The sequence below is a fragment of the Lissotriton helveticus genome, chromosome 4_1, assembly GCF_964261635.1.
Source record: "Lissotriton helveticus chromosome 4_1, aLisHel1.1, whole genome shotgun sequence".
Classification (NCBI taxonomy): domain Eukaryota; kingdom Metazoa; phylum Chordata; class Amphibia; order Caudata; family Salamandridae; genus Lissotriton; species Lissotriton helveticus.
In genome coordinates this window covers 1,889,076,291-1,889,088,557 of record NC_136063.1, presented here as the reverse complement: position 1 = coordinate 1,889,088,557, position 12,267 = coordinate 1,889,076,291, and the positions used below count along the sequence as shown (strand labels likewise).

The 12,267-nt window shown below is 46.1% G+C and overlaps 1 protein-coding gene across 2 annotated transcripts in view; it reads left to right on the top strand.

Moving 5' to 3' along the window:
- LOC144827735 (sodium- and chloride-dependent neutral and basic amino acid transporter B(0+)-like) overlaps positions 1-12,267 on the top strand; it is a 1,401,915-nt gene that overhangs the window by 1,281,561 nt on the left and 108,087 nt on the right. For both annotated transcript variants that reach the window (XM_078685942.1, XM_078685941.1), the window contains one exon: positions 2,351-2,518. In XM_078685942.1, coding sequence (XP_078542068.1) covers positions 2,351-2,518 — 168 coding nt within the window. The remainder of the gene's footprint in view (positions 1-2,350; positions 2,519-12,267) is intronic.

The following is a 12,267-nucleotide window of genomic DNA, read 5'->3' as shown; positions in this document are numbered from 1 at the left end:
CTGGTTTTTTTGGTACCACAATATTGATACTGGTACTGCAGTACCTCACTGATGGCTTTCCTGGGCAACCGGTACATGGTGCTATTAAGTCGGTTGAGATGTTGGCTACAGGGTCAGGCCCTTCACCCAACTCCCTTTCTACACTTAATCCACAGTGGGTGCCGAACGTCTGGGTAGGCCAAGCACTCATCTACCTGCAGACATCCAACACCAACTTGGCATTTGGCTGTGCACAGCAGAAAATTAGGTGTAGGTCCTAACCTCTAGCCTGGCTCTGCACCAAACCCCAGTGTATGCCTAACCTACACTGCACACAGCCTTCACCTGTGCACAGTGGAGAGTTGGCCGCAGAACTTTTCGTCTGAACAGGCACTACATCTAGCCTGCAGTGGGTGGCTATCCCTTTGCTGGGCATAGTCTTCGGACTGCAGGGATGGCCTTTGGGTCTACCCTCTGGTTAGTGCCCAACCCCCTCCAGGTATCCAACCCCCCATGGGTGTTCAGCCCACCCCACTGCAGATGGCCAACCCCTACTGTGCACAGCTTCCGGCCTCCACAATATGGACTGACCAGAAGGCCTAGACTTTATCACACCCTTCTCTTTTTTTAGGTTTTTTCCTAGTACCTTAAGGGTGTACTTTGCTAAGTACCACAGGAACGGGAGCTGATATCACAGTACAGTGCAAATAAATGTGAATTTTTTTATTATTTTTATTATTAGCGCCGAGACACCCAAGGGTAATTGTTCGCGCTCTAAAAATGTCAGAAAATAAATAAATAAATAAATAAATAAATTTTGACTTTCACACCATTTTCATATCTTTCTGGGGTTAACACTTGATAACAATTCCACCGTGAAAGCACAAACCAGAGCATCCACCCACAATGTGGTCTACCTACTCAACTTCCTAAGTAAGGTAAAACCTTTCATACCGCCACAAGTCTTCTAGATCGCGGTACAATTCCTGGTAATGTCTAGACTAGACTACAGGATTGAAACCTCAATGGGTCTACCGCAATCCCGTAATACACCACTGAAGGTGGCCCTAATGCCACAGCAAGATTAATTACAGGTACAAGGCGCTAAAGCATATGCAGCCGCCCTAAAGTCCCTACATTGGCTCTCAATAGAAGCTGGGTTCCTAGTGAGGCTATCACTTCAGAGCATGACACCTCCCAGATTAAAAAAGACCTGTGCATGCTCCTTCTCTGGATCTGCCTCAAGGTTATGGATTTCTGTAACCTTGGAAATCAGGTGAAATCCATCAGCCTGCTACAAAAATGAGCTCAAACAATTTTTATGAGATAGATTCCTTGCATAAGGTTCTATGTTCTATCTACCCTTAGGGTACCTTGCCAGATAACCATAGTCACCTCGGTAGAGCACTCTATCATGATGACTGAAATGAGAAGGGGAATCCATTGAGCCTTCTCCATATGAATTGTTTTCTAATGGTGTGTTTTATTTTGAATGTCATGTTACTGGTTTATTTCTGTTACTGATAACAAATGTCATGAAACAGGATAGGGTTATTTATGTACAGTCCTCTGATGCCCATGTGGCAAGTTTGTGCTTTATAGAACTCTCTAAATAAAAATCACTTTAAAAAAATGGGTCTGAGGGCCAGGTTGTGTTTATCTTTCCCCTCATTTGCAGCCTTTGGTTTTTTTTTGGTGGGGGGGGGGTCCTGGGTCCAAGTCACAAGGTTCTGTAATGGCTGCCACAACATATTCACCATGTTGTGGCCAGCCATTTAGGGTCCACCCATCCATTTTGGATAGGCCTATTAGAGTATATCTTGACACCAATGGTCCAGATACTTAAGTTCTTGAAAACAGCTGAACAGGTTCACCTCAGATACCAAAAAGCATGCTTGCTGAGTAATAATTTAATTCAATTCAGCCATTTTCTCCCTCCATCAGAGAGCAAACTTTTCTATGTGTATAAACATGGGATATCACACTTTTGGGACTCCCTCTTTTTCTTGGTCTGCTCTTGATGATTGGCATGAAACATGAAGGAGTGGGTGAACTTTACTTTTAGAAAGATTTGCCAAATGGTGGCAAAGTTCTTAAAGAAACATAAAATGCCATTCCTATCAAAACTGTGACTTAACTATAACTACACAGCGGGGACTGCAACTATTTAATGTATGTTTTTGAATCGAATGAATAATGCTTTGTAGTCTGCAGGGAATACAAGGGATTGAGAGAAATTCTATTAAAAAAACTTCCCTTTTCATTAAAATGCTTTATGTGAAATAGCTCTAAACAGAAAAAATATCCTTAACATCATAATAAAAGAATCAGGTTAGAACTGACTATGTCCCTTTTTATTTATTTACAACAGGCAGTTCTAATCTGGTCTTTGGTAACCATTGAACTACCCAACTATGGTGCCATCATGTACCCCACCTGGGGGTTAAATTTGGGGTGGTGTATGACTGCATTCACAATTATCTGGATTCCGGTGGTGGCCATATACAAAATATGGGCTGCAGATGGAACTCTATTTCAGGTAAGGTTGGAAACAATATAAAGACTTGATTAGATTGTATAGTTTAAAAAAGCCTTTTTTTTTTAAAGAAGTAGGTGTGTGTTATTATATAATCCTGTAACTGACTCTATGTACAGGACTTGATTTGTAGAATTATAAGTCCTTATCTACAAGGCTGATTGTGCAGAGAGTATGAGATAAAGGCTAAGGGGACATTAATTCCTCTCCTGATAACGTCTTTCTGGCTCTATCCTCAGCCGGGCCGGAAAGCTGTACAATTGTTATTTCCATTGTGGCTTGTGGAAATAGAAGGCCTGCTGATAATGGTAAAGGAGGAAATGTGGCCTAACAGCCAGAACTGCTAACTTTGCAACTGTGAGCCATGTTAGAGCCCTTGCTTAAGATCAACATCATGTTATGCTTGCAAATCACTCAATCTCTCTGTGCCTAAAAGAAACAAGCATTTGCAATGCAATAGGTCGCACCTTTTTTAGAGACAATTATTTTTAAAAGTGCCTGCATAAACATATGTGGGAAAATAGGAGCGAGACAACAAAAGCAAATCTGAATAGGGTGTAAAGTCAATGACTCAAGAGAATGCAGTAAATGATGGATCTAGCAAGGTTTGCCTACAGTCACATTCCATGGCATAGTTGTAATTTAATCTTGAAGAAATAAATATTTGACTTGACAGTACAGACAGCTGGACTTTGGACAGAAGTGAGTATACTTAACTAGTTTTGGTGGGATTCTGACTTTGTGTCCACTTAATATATAACATGTCTGCAGAGCAGATCATGTTCAAGGTGGAGGAAGTAGGGGAGTACGAATGCCCATTCAGACTGTGGCATCTCCTTAGAGAAAACAGTTGGTGGAAGGCTTTGATCACCATATAATCTATTCAAAAAAAGTCTTCATTTCGATTATTCATCTTAAAAGACATGAATATAAAAATACACATTTCATCTACTACACCATAAAACATTGTGTGTAAAGTTACTTATTCATGATAAGAATATAAATACCAATTATTACATTTTAAAAAAACACTCAGTAAGACCGGATTAAATTTATCGCGTACAGACTTTTCCATATAAAAAAACATAAATTAAAAGGTAATAGCTATCAATACCATGCCATTATCAGGTATAATTCTGGCTAACTATAAGAACCACCCTGTTTTTCTCCCGTATAGCCCAGGACCAGCTCAGGAATTTAGCGACCCCTGTGATTGCGATGTCATTGCAGCCGATTTTTAGTAACCTTTTGGCGCACAGAGCTGACCTGGTTCCCAAGGATCTGCCAAGAAGTTTAAGCCACATACTTTGTGGTTGCTGGTAAGCAGGGCAGACGTAAAGGAGATGCCCGATATTTTCAGTATGCTCAGGACAAAACAGGCATTTATCTCCTGTACCTTTTGCCCACTTACATGTGAACTTCCTTAACGGGAGAGACTCGACTCGGAACTGATGGTAAAGCTTGCGATCTCTAGGTTTCGTTATTAGATCCCAATAGCTTTCCATACTGGGTTCATCTTTAAACTCACAAAAATCACTAGTCAGGGAAGAGCTAGACAGAGCGGAGTGCCTCCTATCTTTAATGAGATTCCAGTATGCTGCTCTATAGATTACTTTAGTTGGAAATTCGGCAGTCTCTGGACTATCCCACAAATCCCTCATCCCCATATCGATAAGTAAAGATTTAATACTAGTGAACCATGTGATTTTATTGGAGCCATCCAGTCCCCTAACTTCTATCAGTCCCCTAGCAAAAAATAAATATAATTCAGGGGTTATCCAGAGCATTCTCCAGAAGGCCATCATCGTGCAATGTCCTCTATGGCATGACAACCAAGGTCTAACAGGAGAGGGATACGCGGGGTAGATTTCGGGAGGCCCACTATTGAGCTTAAAAATTTGCTCTGAGCTAGTGCTAGTTGGTACAAATTACTGGCTCCCCATATCTCAGCCCTATAAAGATTTGCGGGGATTATTTTCAAGGAGTACACTTTGACAACGGGGGCTACAGGCTTAGTGTATGACTGCCTATGTTCCTTAATTAAAGTGCCCACTAGTTGTGAGTGTCTAAGCGCCATTAGCTTCAATTGTGACGACCAACTCAGTCTATCGCCAAAGGTGATCCCCAGGTAAGTGAAGACATTTGTCTGCTCCAAGAGCCTTCCGCTCATGAAGACTCTTGAAGTTACGGGCCTAGCCCCGTGAAAAACCATGAACTTAGTCTTCTCTACATTGACCACCAAATCATGATCACTGCAGAACTCCTCAAAACGAGTCAGAGCCAACTGTAGCCCCTGTCTTGTCTTGGATAAAATCAGGGTGTAGTCTGCGAACATGAGCAGGGGTACCCTTTGGTCAGCACGCAAAGGCGCATCAGTAGGGTAGTTGTCAAAACACTGCACGACCCCATTGATGAATAACGAATAAAGTGTGGGGACCAGCACACACCCTTCCCCACTGCTAATTTTTCAGTGATCTCCCCTGGTTTCCCCCAGCGGACCTGAGCATAATTCGAACAGTGAAGCCTAACCACCAAAGAAACCAATTCCTTTGGCATCCCCAACCCTAGCAATACATCCCACAAATTAGATCTTGGGACCAGGTCAAACGTGGATTTTAAATCCACGAAAGGAGCAAAAATCATACCTTTTCCCAGCAGAACCTCTTTCCAATATAACAGAACGATTCTGAAGGCTTGATCTAGGGTCCCCATATGGGCCCGGAACCCTGCCTGCAACGGGGTAAGGATGTTCTCTACGAGCATCCAAGACTGGATCCTACCTAGTATAACTCTTGCTACAATTTTCTGCAAAGCATCGATGAGGCTTATAGGCCTATAATTGGCCGGCGTGGAACGATCGCCCTTCTTATAAATTGGAATAATTTCCGCGCTGCACCAAGATGCTGGTATTGGAGCACCCCCTGCTATCGCATTGATTAGATTTGTGATGTATGGAATCCAAAGATCAGGGTCCTGCTTAAACAAGTCAGCTGGGATACAATCCGGCCCAGGAGCTTTGCCATTTAGAATGGTCTTTAAGACTACCTTGACCTCTTTAGTATTAAATATCAGAGATGTATCTAAGATAATATGCGGGGCTGGAGCCTCACTACGAGTGCCCTTCTTAAATTGTGATTCAAAATAGGCAACCCACTGCTGCGGTTCCACATTATTGCTAGGGATGTTAGTCCTTTGCCCATTTCCCCATTTTATCAACTCCCAAAACTGGGTCATATTCCTGCTTTTACATGCTACCAGCAGGTCTTGCCATCACCCCTCGTCCCAATCTCTCTTTGCCTTACGAAGAGTAGATATGTAAGCAATTCGAGACTGTTTAATGGAGCTACAATTCTTCAGTTTAATTGCTTCTATTAAAACCTACATGATTCATTGTACCATGTGTTAGGTTTGTAGATGGAACTCTTCCTAATTGGCTTACTATTGATAAAAAATGTCTTTAGTCCAGTAAAGAGCTCATTGTGGATCCTAGGTAGATTAACATTAGGAACCTCTTGATTGCCACATTCATTTAGCTCCTTTAGTGACCCTGAAACCAGGGCCCTAATCCCTTGCACTTTACTTTCATCAAGGGCTACCTTAGCCCACCGAACCCTTCGCGAATCATTTGCCAAGACTACTTGGATGGGGCATATAGCAGCCTCCGTAGTAGGTTTGCTACAGAAGCTCCTATCATTCCAAGTAAGGACCAGCGGATTATGGTCACTTTCGGGGCGACTTTGAACTTCCATATCTAAAACTAATGGCCACAGCTCCACACTTACTAGGATATAATCAATGCGACTTTTGAAGCGCCCATTGTCAAAAGTCGCCACACCCTGCACGTCGGACGCTGTCCTGCCGTTAACCGCCCTAAGGCCCCATTCCAGACACAGCCCTTTAAGTTGAAAGACAGCCTCCGTCCATTTCTTAATAGGCTGGAGGACCAATTGGAGCACACCCCAATGCTTATCCACCTCATCACTGAGGCTACCATCTTCCATGTCCAGGGGCTCAAAGCAGGTATTAAAATCACCTGCTATTATAATGTTAGCATTATGTGTTCCTTCTTCTAAGAAAGACTCCAGGGCAGCAATTACCTGTGAACACCTACCACCCGGGTGGCCCCTTGCATAAACATTGAACAATAATAAGTCAAGACCTTTAAATGATTTGACTCTAATAACCTGGATATCTGGATTATCAAAATAAACTTCCTCTACAGTAATCCCCTCAAGTTGCCTTACCCAGCAAGGTAGTCCACCCACTGGTCTCCCCATTTGGCTCCTAATTGCTGGTTTTGTGAAGCTTCAATAACCAGCATTAAAAACAGGCTCAATTGACCAGGTTTCTTGGAATGCCCAAACATCAACACCTTCAATAAAAAGCGACCAATCGGCAGAAACAGCCTTAGACTCCAAACCCGCTATATTCCAAGAAGAAATAACCATAGAAGACTTCTGAGGGGCAGGGTCAGGTTGCCCAGTTGTAAGAGCTTTTGTCACTTGGTGTTTATCGGGCGCCAATATCACGGGAACTAGGGGAGTAGTTAAAACTTTACAGTCTGCTTGGGTATGGAAATCAAATGTCAGTGTAACCCCTTCAGATTCGTCCCTGTCACCACTCACTAAACCACACTGTTCGAACGACCCCAGTCAATCTATTTCTTCAATTGTAGAAAGAGCATCATAACGATTACTGAGCTTGATGTAATGATCAGGCCTAAAGGAATCTTCCTGGGATCCTCGAGTTCCCCTAAGTCTAGGAGAGTAGTGTGGTCTATAGAAGAAACCGAGGGGAAGAATACCAATGGCAGCCTTATCAAATTCAAATTGATCATAACTAGCCACCTCAAGAATGTGGCGGACCAGGCCTGGAGACCTAAAACTTACAACTACACAGTCTCCAGGCATGGTCTTAGTAGCATGTCCAATCCACTCTATACACCTGACCATTTTAAACTCCTGAAAAAGAACATCCCCCAAACCATTTTATTCAAATAATGGAGGACTTTATTTTTAAGAGTTGACCAGTGTTCAAAATTACCGCGTGCTAGGGGTGGGACATTGTCTAGAATTACAGTATGCGGGGTAGCTTCCGGGGGTAGATGGAGGTAAGGGTGCTTCTCAGTTTGTCCATCATTACCCTTAGTTGCCAACTTCTGGGATCCCTCTGGCTCTGGTGACCTTCTTATGGGCAGAGTTTTGTCCGTACTTGCGTCTGGCACAGTAGAACTCCTAAGCCTCCTGACTTGGTGATCTCCTCCCGCCACTATCTGTACATTTGCCTTAGCACCACCCTGATCCCTATGAATTTCCCCTACTCTAACAGGGATAGTACTTGCTGCATCCAGCATACTGGACATTGTTTGATTAACTTGGGATGGTTGCGCAAGCGCCACTTCTATCTTAGAGAGTCTACTATCCACATAGTCTAACCTTTTAATAATCGGCTCAAGTAGGGCTGTCACATGCTCGTTTAATAAGATACTAATGTCACTTATAGTCAATGGGGGGTGGTAGTGCTGAGGGGGGATTGGCAGGGATTTCAGAATTAGTATTACAAAATATAAAAGCCCCACTCGTACCCTTAGATGCCAGAGGTGACTTTAATATCTTGGTGCCTCTCCCCTTCCTTTTTTTATTTGGGGGTTCTTTGTTCATAGCACCCATAGCCTTCATCCCTTTTGTAGTGACCATAGCTGGGCTATTAACGTTACTCGAGGGCCGTGGGGCAAGATGTTCTGGGCTAAGGGGCTAAAGGCAAGCCCGTCTGCGCCCGTCCGCGCCAGACCCGCACCTAGCGCCATGACCCCTGGCCGGCAGGGAGCAGGATTTCCACCTACTTTGTTCTATGGCCGCGACGTTCTGCTAAGCCTGAACGCTGGCGGTAGGAAAGGAGGCTGCATTAGATTGAGACCGGATGAGGCTGTACAGGCAGGCTCCCATGTATGCTCAGCCTGTCTCAGGAGTGTCCCAGCTATCATTCTAAAGCCAGTCCAGGCAGTCATTAGTCTTAACGATGCCAAAGGAGAGGGGACTCTGAGAAACATAAGTTGCCTATTGATTAATGCCAGATCCTTAGTGAAACACAGTTTGGAGTGCGCAGAGATGATCCAGAACCATGACATAAAGATCGCATTTGTCACTGAGACCTGGACGGATGCGGCATCAGGGCCAGACATAGTTAAAGCTACTCCTCCAGGTTATCTGAGCTTTGTTCTTGACAGGCCGGGGAAAAAAGGAGGTGGCTTGGCGGTAATTTATCACTCTGCTATCAGAGGGTCGTTCCAATAAGTGCTCTCCGAAACGTCCGAGATCCTGGGGTTTAAGCTCATTTTGTCCAACCACCAGTCTTTCAGGGGTTGCCTTCTCTATAGGCCCCCGGGTGCGAGAGCGCGCTTCTTAGACACTGTTGGCAGCCTTTTAGAGGAGGCCCTGTGCGCAAAATCCTTCACAGTCTTAGGAGGCTTTAATTTTCATTTAGAGAACATCTCGGACTCGCACACGAATGCCCTAATTGAGGGGATGCACGGGTGGGATTAACACAGGTAGTGACAGGCCCCACGCATTCAGCGGGCCACACCTTGGACGGGATATTTATGAACAATCGAGAACTGAAATTTGTTAAGTCCGATCCTGTTGTATGGTCTGATCACTCTGTAGTGCGGTTTAATATCTCTACCACACTGCCCTATTGGGCAAAACAGGACAGGGAAGCAGCAAGGACTTGCAGGTCCTGGAATAAAATCGAAGGAAGCAGGTTTGAAGACCTGTTGGGGGCCACTATGGCCCCTTTGCCAAGAGATGTAAATAAAGCAGCGGCCTCCTATTCCAATTGGATGGACCACGCTTGCACCATTTTAGCCCCGCCGATAAAGTGCCGCCCCACACGTAAAGTTCCATCAGCCCCTTGGTTCACTAATGAGCTCAGAGAATCCAAGCTGGTATGCAAAAAACTTGAACAGGCCTGGCGCATAAACTACCATGACATAGACAAACAATAACTTAAATCAAGCCAGGTGGCCTACAAAAATCTGATTAAGGAGGCCAAGAAAACTTACTTCACTCAGCGTATCAACGAGGCTAAGAACTCGCCAAAGGAACTTTTTCATACTGTTTCCAGCCTGGTTACACCTCAGCCTGTGACAACTCCACCCAGTGAGGAACTTTGTGAGAATCTGGCCAAATTTTTCCTGAGTAAGGTGGAGCACATCTTTACATCACTAGAGCCTCATGTGAGAAAGAGCATGCTGGAACTCTCACCTGGGAACTGCACAGCCAAATCACAGGAGGCTACGTCTCAGCATTTGGGCTGGTGAGCTCTGACGATATCAAAAAGCTGCTACTTACCATTAGATCAGGTTCACCTCACGACCCCTGCCCGGCGTCTGTGGCAAAGCTGACAGCGACCTCGATAGCCGCGGTCTTAGCTAAGCTTTTTAATCAGATGTTCGAAGTTGGGGATTTCCCAGTTTGCTGGAAACTGGCCTCAATTGTCCCCTTGTTAAAAAACCGCATTGGACATATCCGACTCGAACAACTACCGGCCGATTGCCAGACTACCGTTGCCAGCCAAACTTATGGAAAAAGTTATGAACTCGCAGCTCTGTGCATGCCTAGGAGCCACACTTGGCCTGTATATAGCGCAACATGGTTTCAGGGCAGGACACAGCACCGAGTCTGCCCTGATCAAATCAACAGAGGAGATTAGGAAGGTGCTTGATGCAGGGGGCAGAGCGGCCCTGGTTCTCCTCGATCTTTCCGCGGCCTTCGATACCGTCCACCATGGGAGGTTGGTGGACCGCTTGGAGGACCATGGGATCCAGGGGAAGGTACTCAGCATCCTGAAAGCCTTTCTGACTGACAGGGTTCAGGTGCTGGCCTTGGGGGAGTTCGAGTCAAGAACTTTTGAACTGCCGGGGGGGTTCCACAGGGATCCTCCCTAAGCCCCACCCTCTTTAATATCTACGTCTCCTCGCTTGCCCCGATCATCCGTGCATACGGGTTCGAATTAACATCTTACGCAGATGATACACAGATTGTGGTATCACTGTTCCCAGGGACAGAGGATGGCGTGGCCTCCAATTTTCAGGAATGCTTGGCAGCGGTCAGCTCCTGGATGGCCAGAAACTGCCTAAAACTGAACTCATCTAAAACTGAGGTGGTACTCTTCGGCTCCGATGTCAACTTTTGGAGTCCCAAATGGTGGCCAGAAGGGATGGGGACTCTTCCCACTCCTGTCACAAAGGTGAAAAACTTGGGAGTTCTGATTGATGACAAACTCTCATTTAAAGTAAATGCACTGACCTCCTGCATCCATTGATCACTTAAAATCATCCGGAAGATCCTCCCCTTCTTGCCAGAGGAAAGTAGGAAAACGGTGGTGACAGTCCTTGTGCTCTCCCGCCTTGACTATTGTAACAGCTTATTTTTGGGGGCCCAACAGGGGCTGCTCAATAAACTGCAGATTTTGCAGAACGCTGCATCCCGTTTGGTCTCGGGCATCTCGGGGAAGTTTGCTTCCGTTTCCCGGGAACTGGTGAAGCTGCACTGGCTCCCAGTGCGGAAACGGATAACCTTCAAATCCTTGTGCATTGTCTTTAAGGCGATTCATGGATGTGGTCCATCGTTCCTACAACGGCACTTTCAGTGGTACAGACCGAACAGACAGCTAAGGACGGCCAGTCAAGGGCTGATCAGGACCCCACTTAGCAGGAAAGCACGCAGGGGGGCAGAAGTTTTGTTCTGGGGGCAGCCACTGCTTTCAATGCTTTACCAATAGCATTGAGACAGGTCACGGATCTGTTGGCCTTCCGGAAAAAGCTAAAACGGGGCTGTTTACCAATTAATAACAGGTTTCATGGCTAGGGGAGCTATCACTACAGCGCCAGGACACAGTTTGGTATCAGCGCCCTCTATAAGTGCCATAAATAAATAAATAAGGCCAAGTAGGAGACTCAAACAACGAGTAATTACTAGGAGCAACGATAGCAGGGGCTATCTGAGTGGAGCGTAACTGGGCACATGGTAGCGATTTTCTCGTTGAGAAGGCGGGATCACAGGGAGAGTCTGCGTTCGGTAGCCTCAATCTCATGAATTAATACAGATTCAGCTCTGTCAAGGAAGGCATCAAGCGATCCCACCACCCTGTCCCCCACACTCCTTTTATCCATACTACAGGGGTGAAATACTCGCACAGTCAAGCGTAATAGGCCACAAGTAAACCCCCTGCAGCCAAGTGCAGCAGTTCAAAGTTAAATGTTCTTACTGTCCAATAGTTGGGACGTCAGAGGGGTGGCCCAGCCCAGCCTCGTCTGGCCTCGGACGGCCTCAGACGGTCCCGCCCTTGCCCCGGGCTTAACCTGGGCTGACCCGCGCGCGATCCCGCGACGCGGGGGCTCTGTTCTAATATTAAGCGCCTCCGGGTGCGATGTGGGCGGTGGCGGCTCCCGCCGCAAGGGCTCCTGGAGGTTGGGGTCCTCTCTCCGTGGCCGTGCCGCATTGATGAAAGCTGCGGCGGAGGCGAGAGAAGACTCGGGAGACCGGCAGCAGGGAACTGGCAGCAGGAGACAGCAGGAGACAGGTATGTGGCCCCCAAAGATGCGGAAAGGAGACCTCAGAGCACCCGCTCCACCGGGGCTCTGTTCTAATTTAAGCGCCTCCGGGCACGATGTGGGCGGTGGCGGCTTCCGCCGCTAGGGCTCCTGGGGGTTGTGGTCCTCTCTCCGTGGCCATGCCGCATTGATGAAAGCT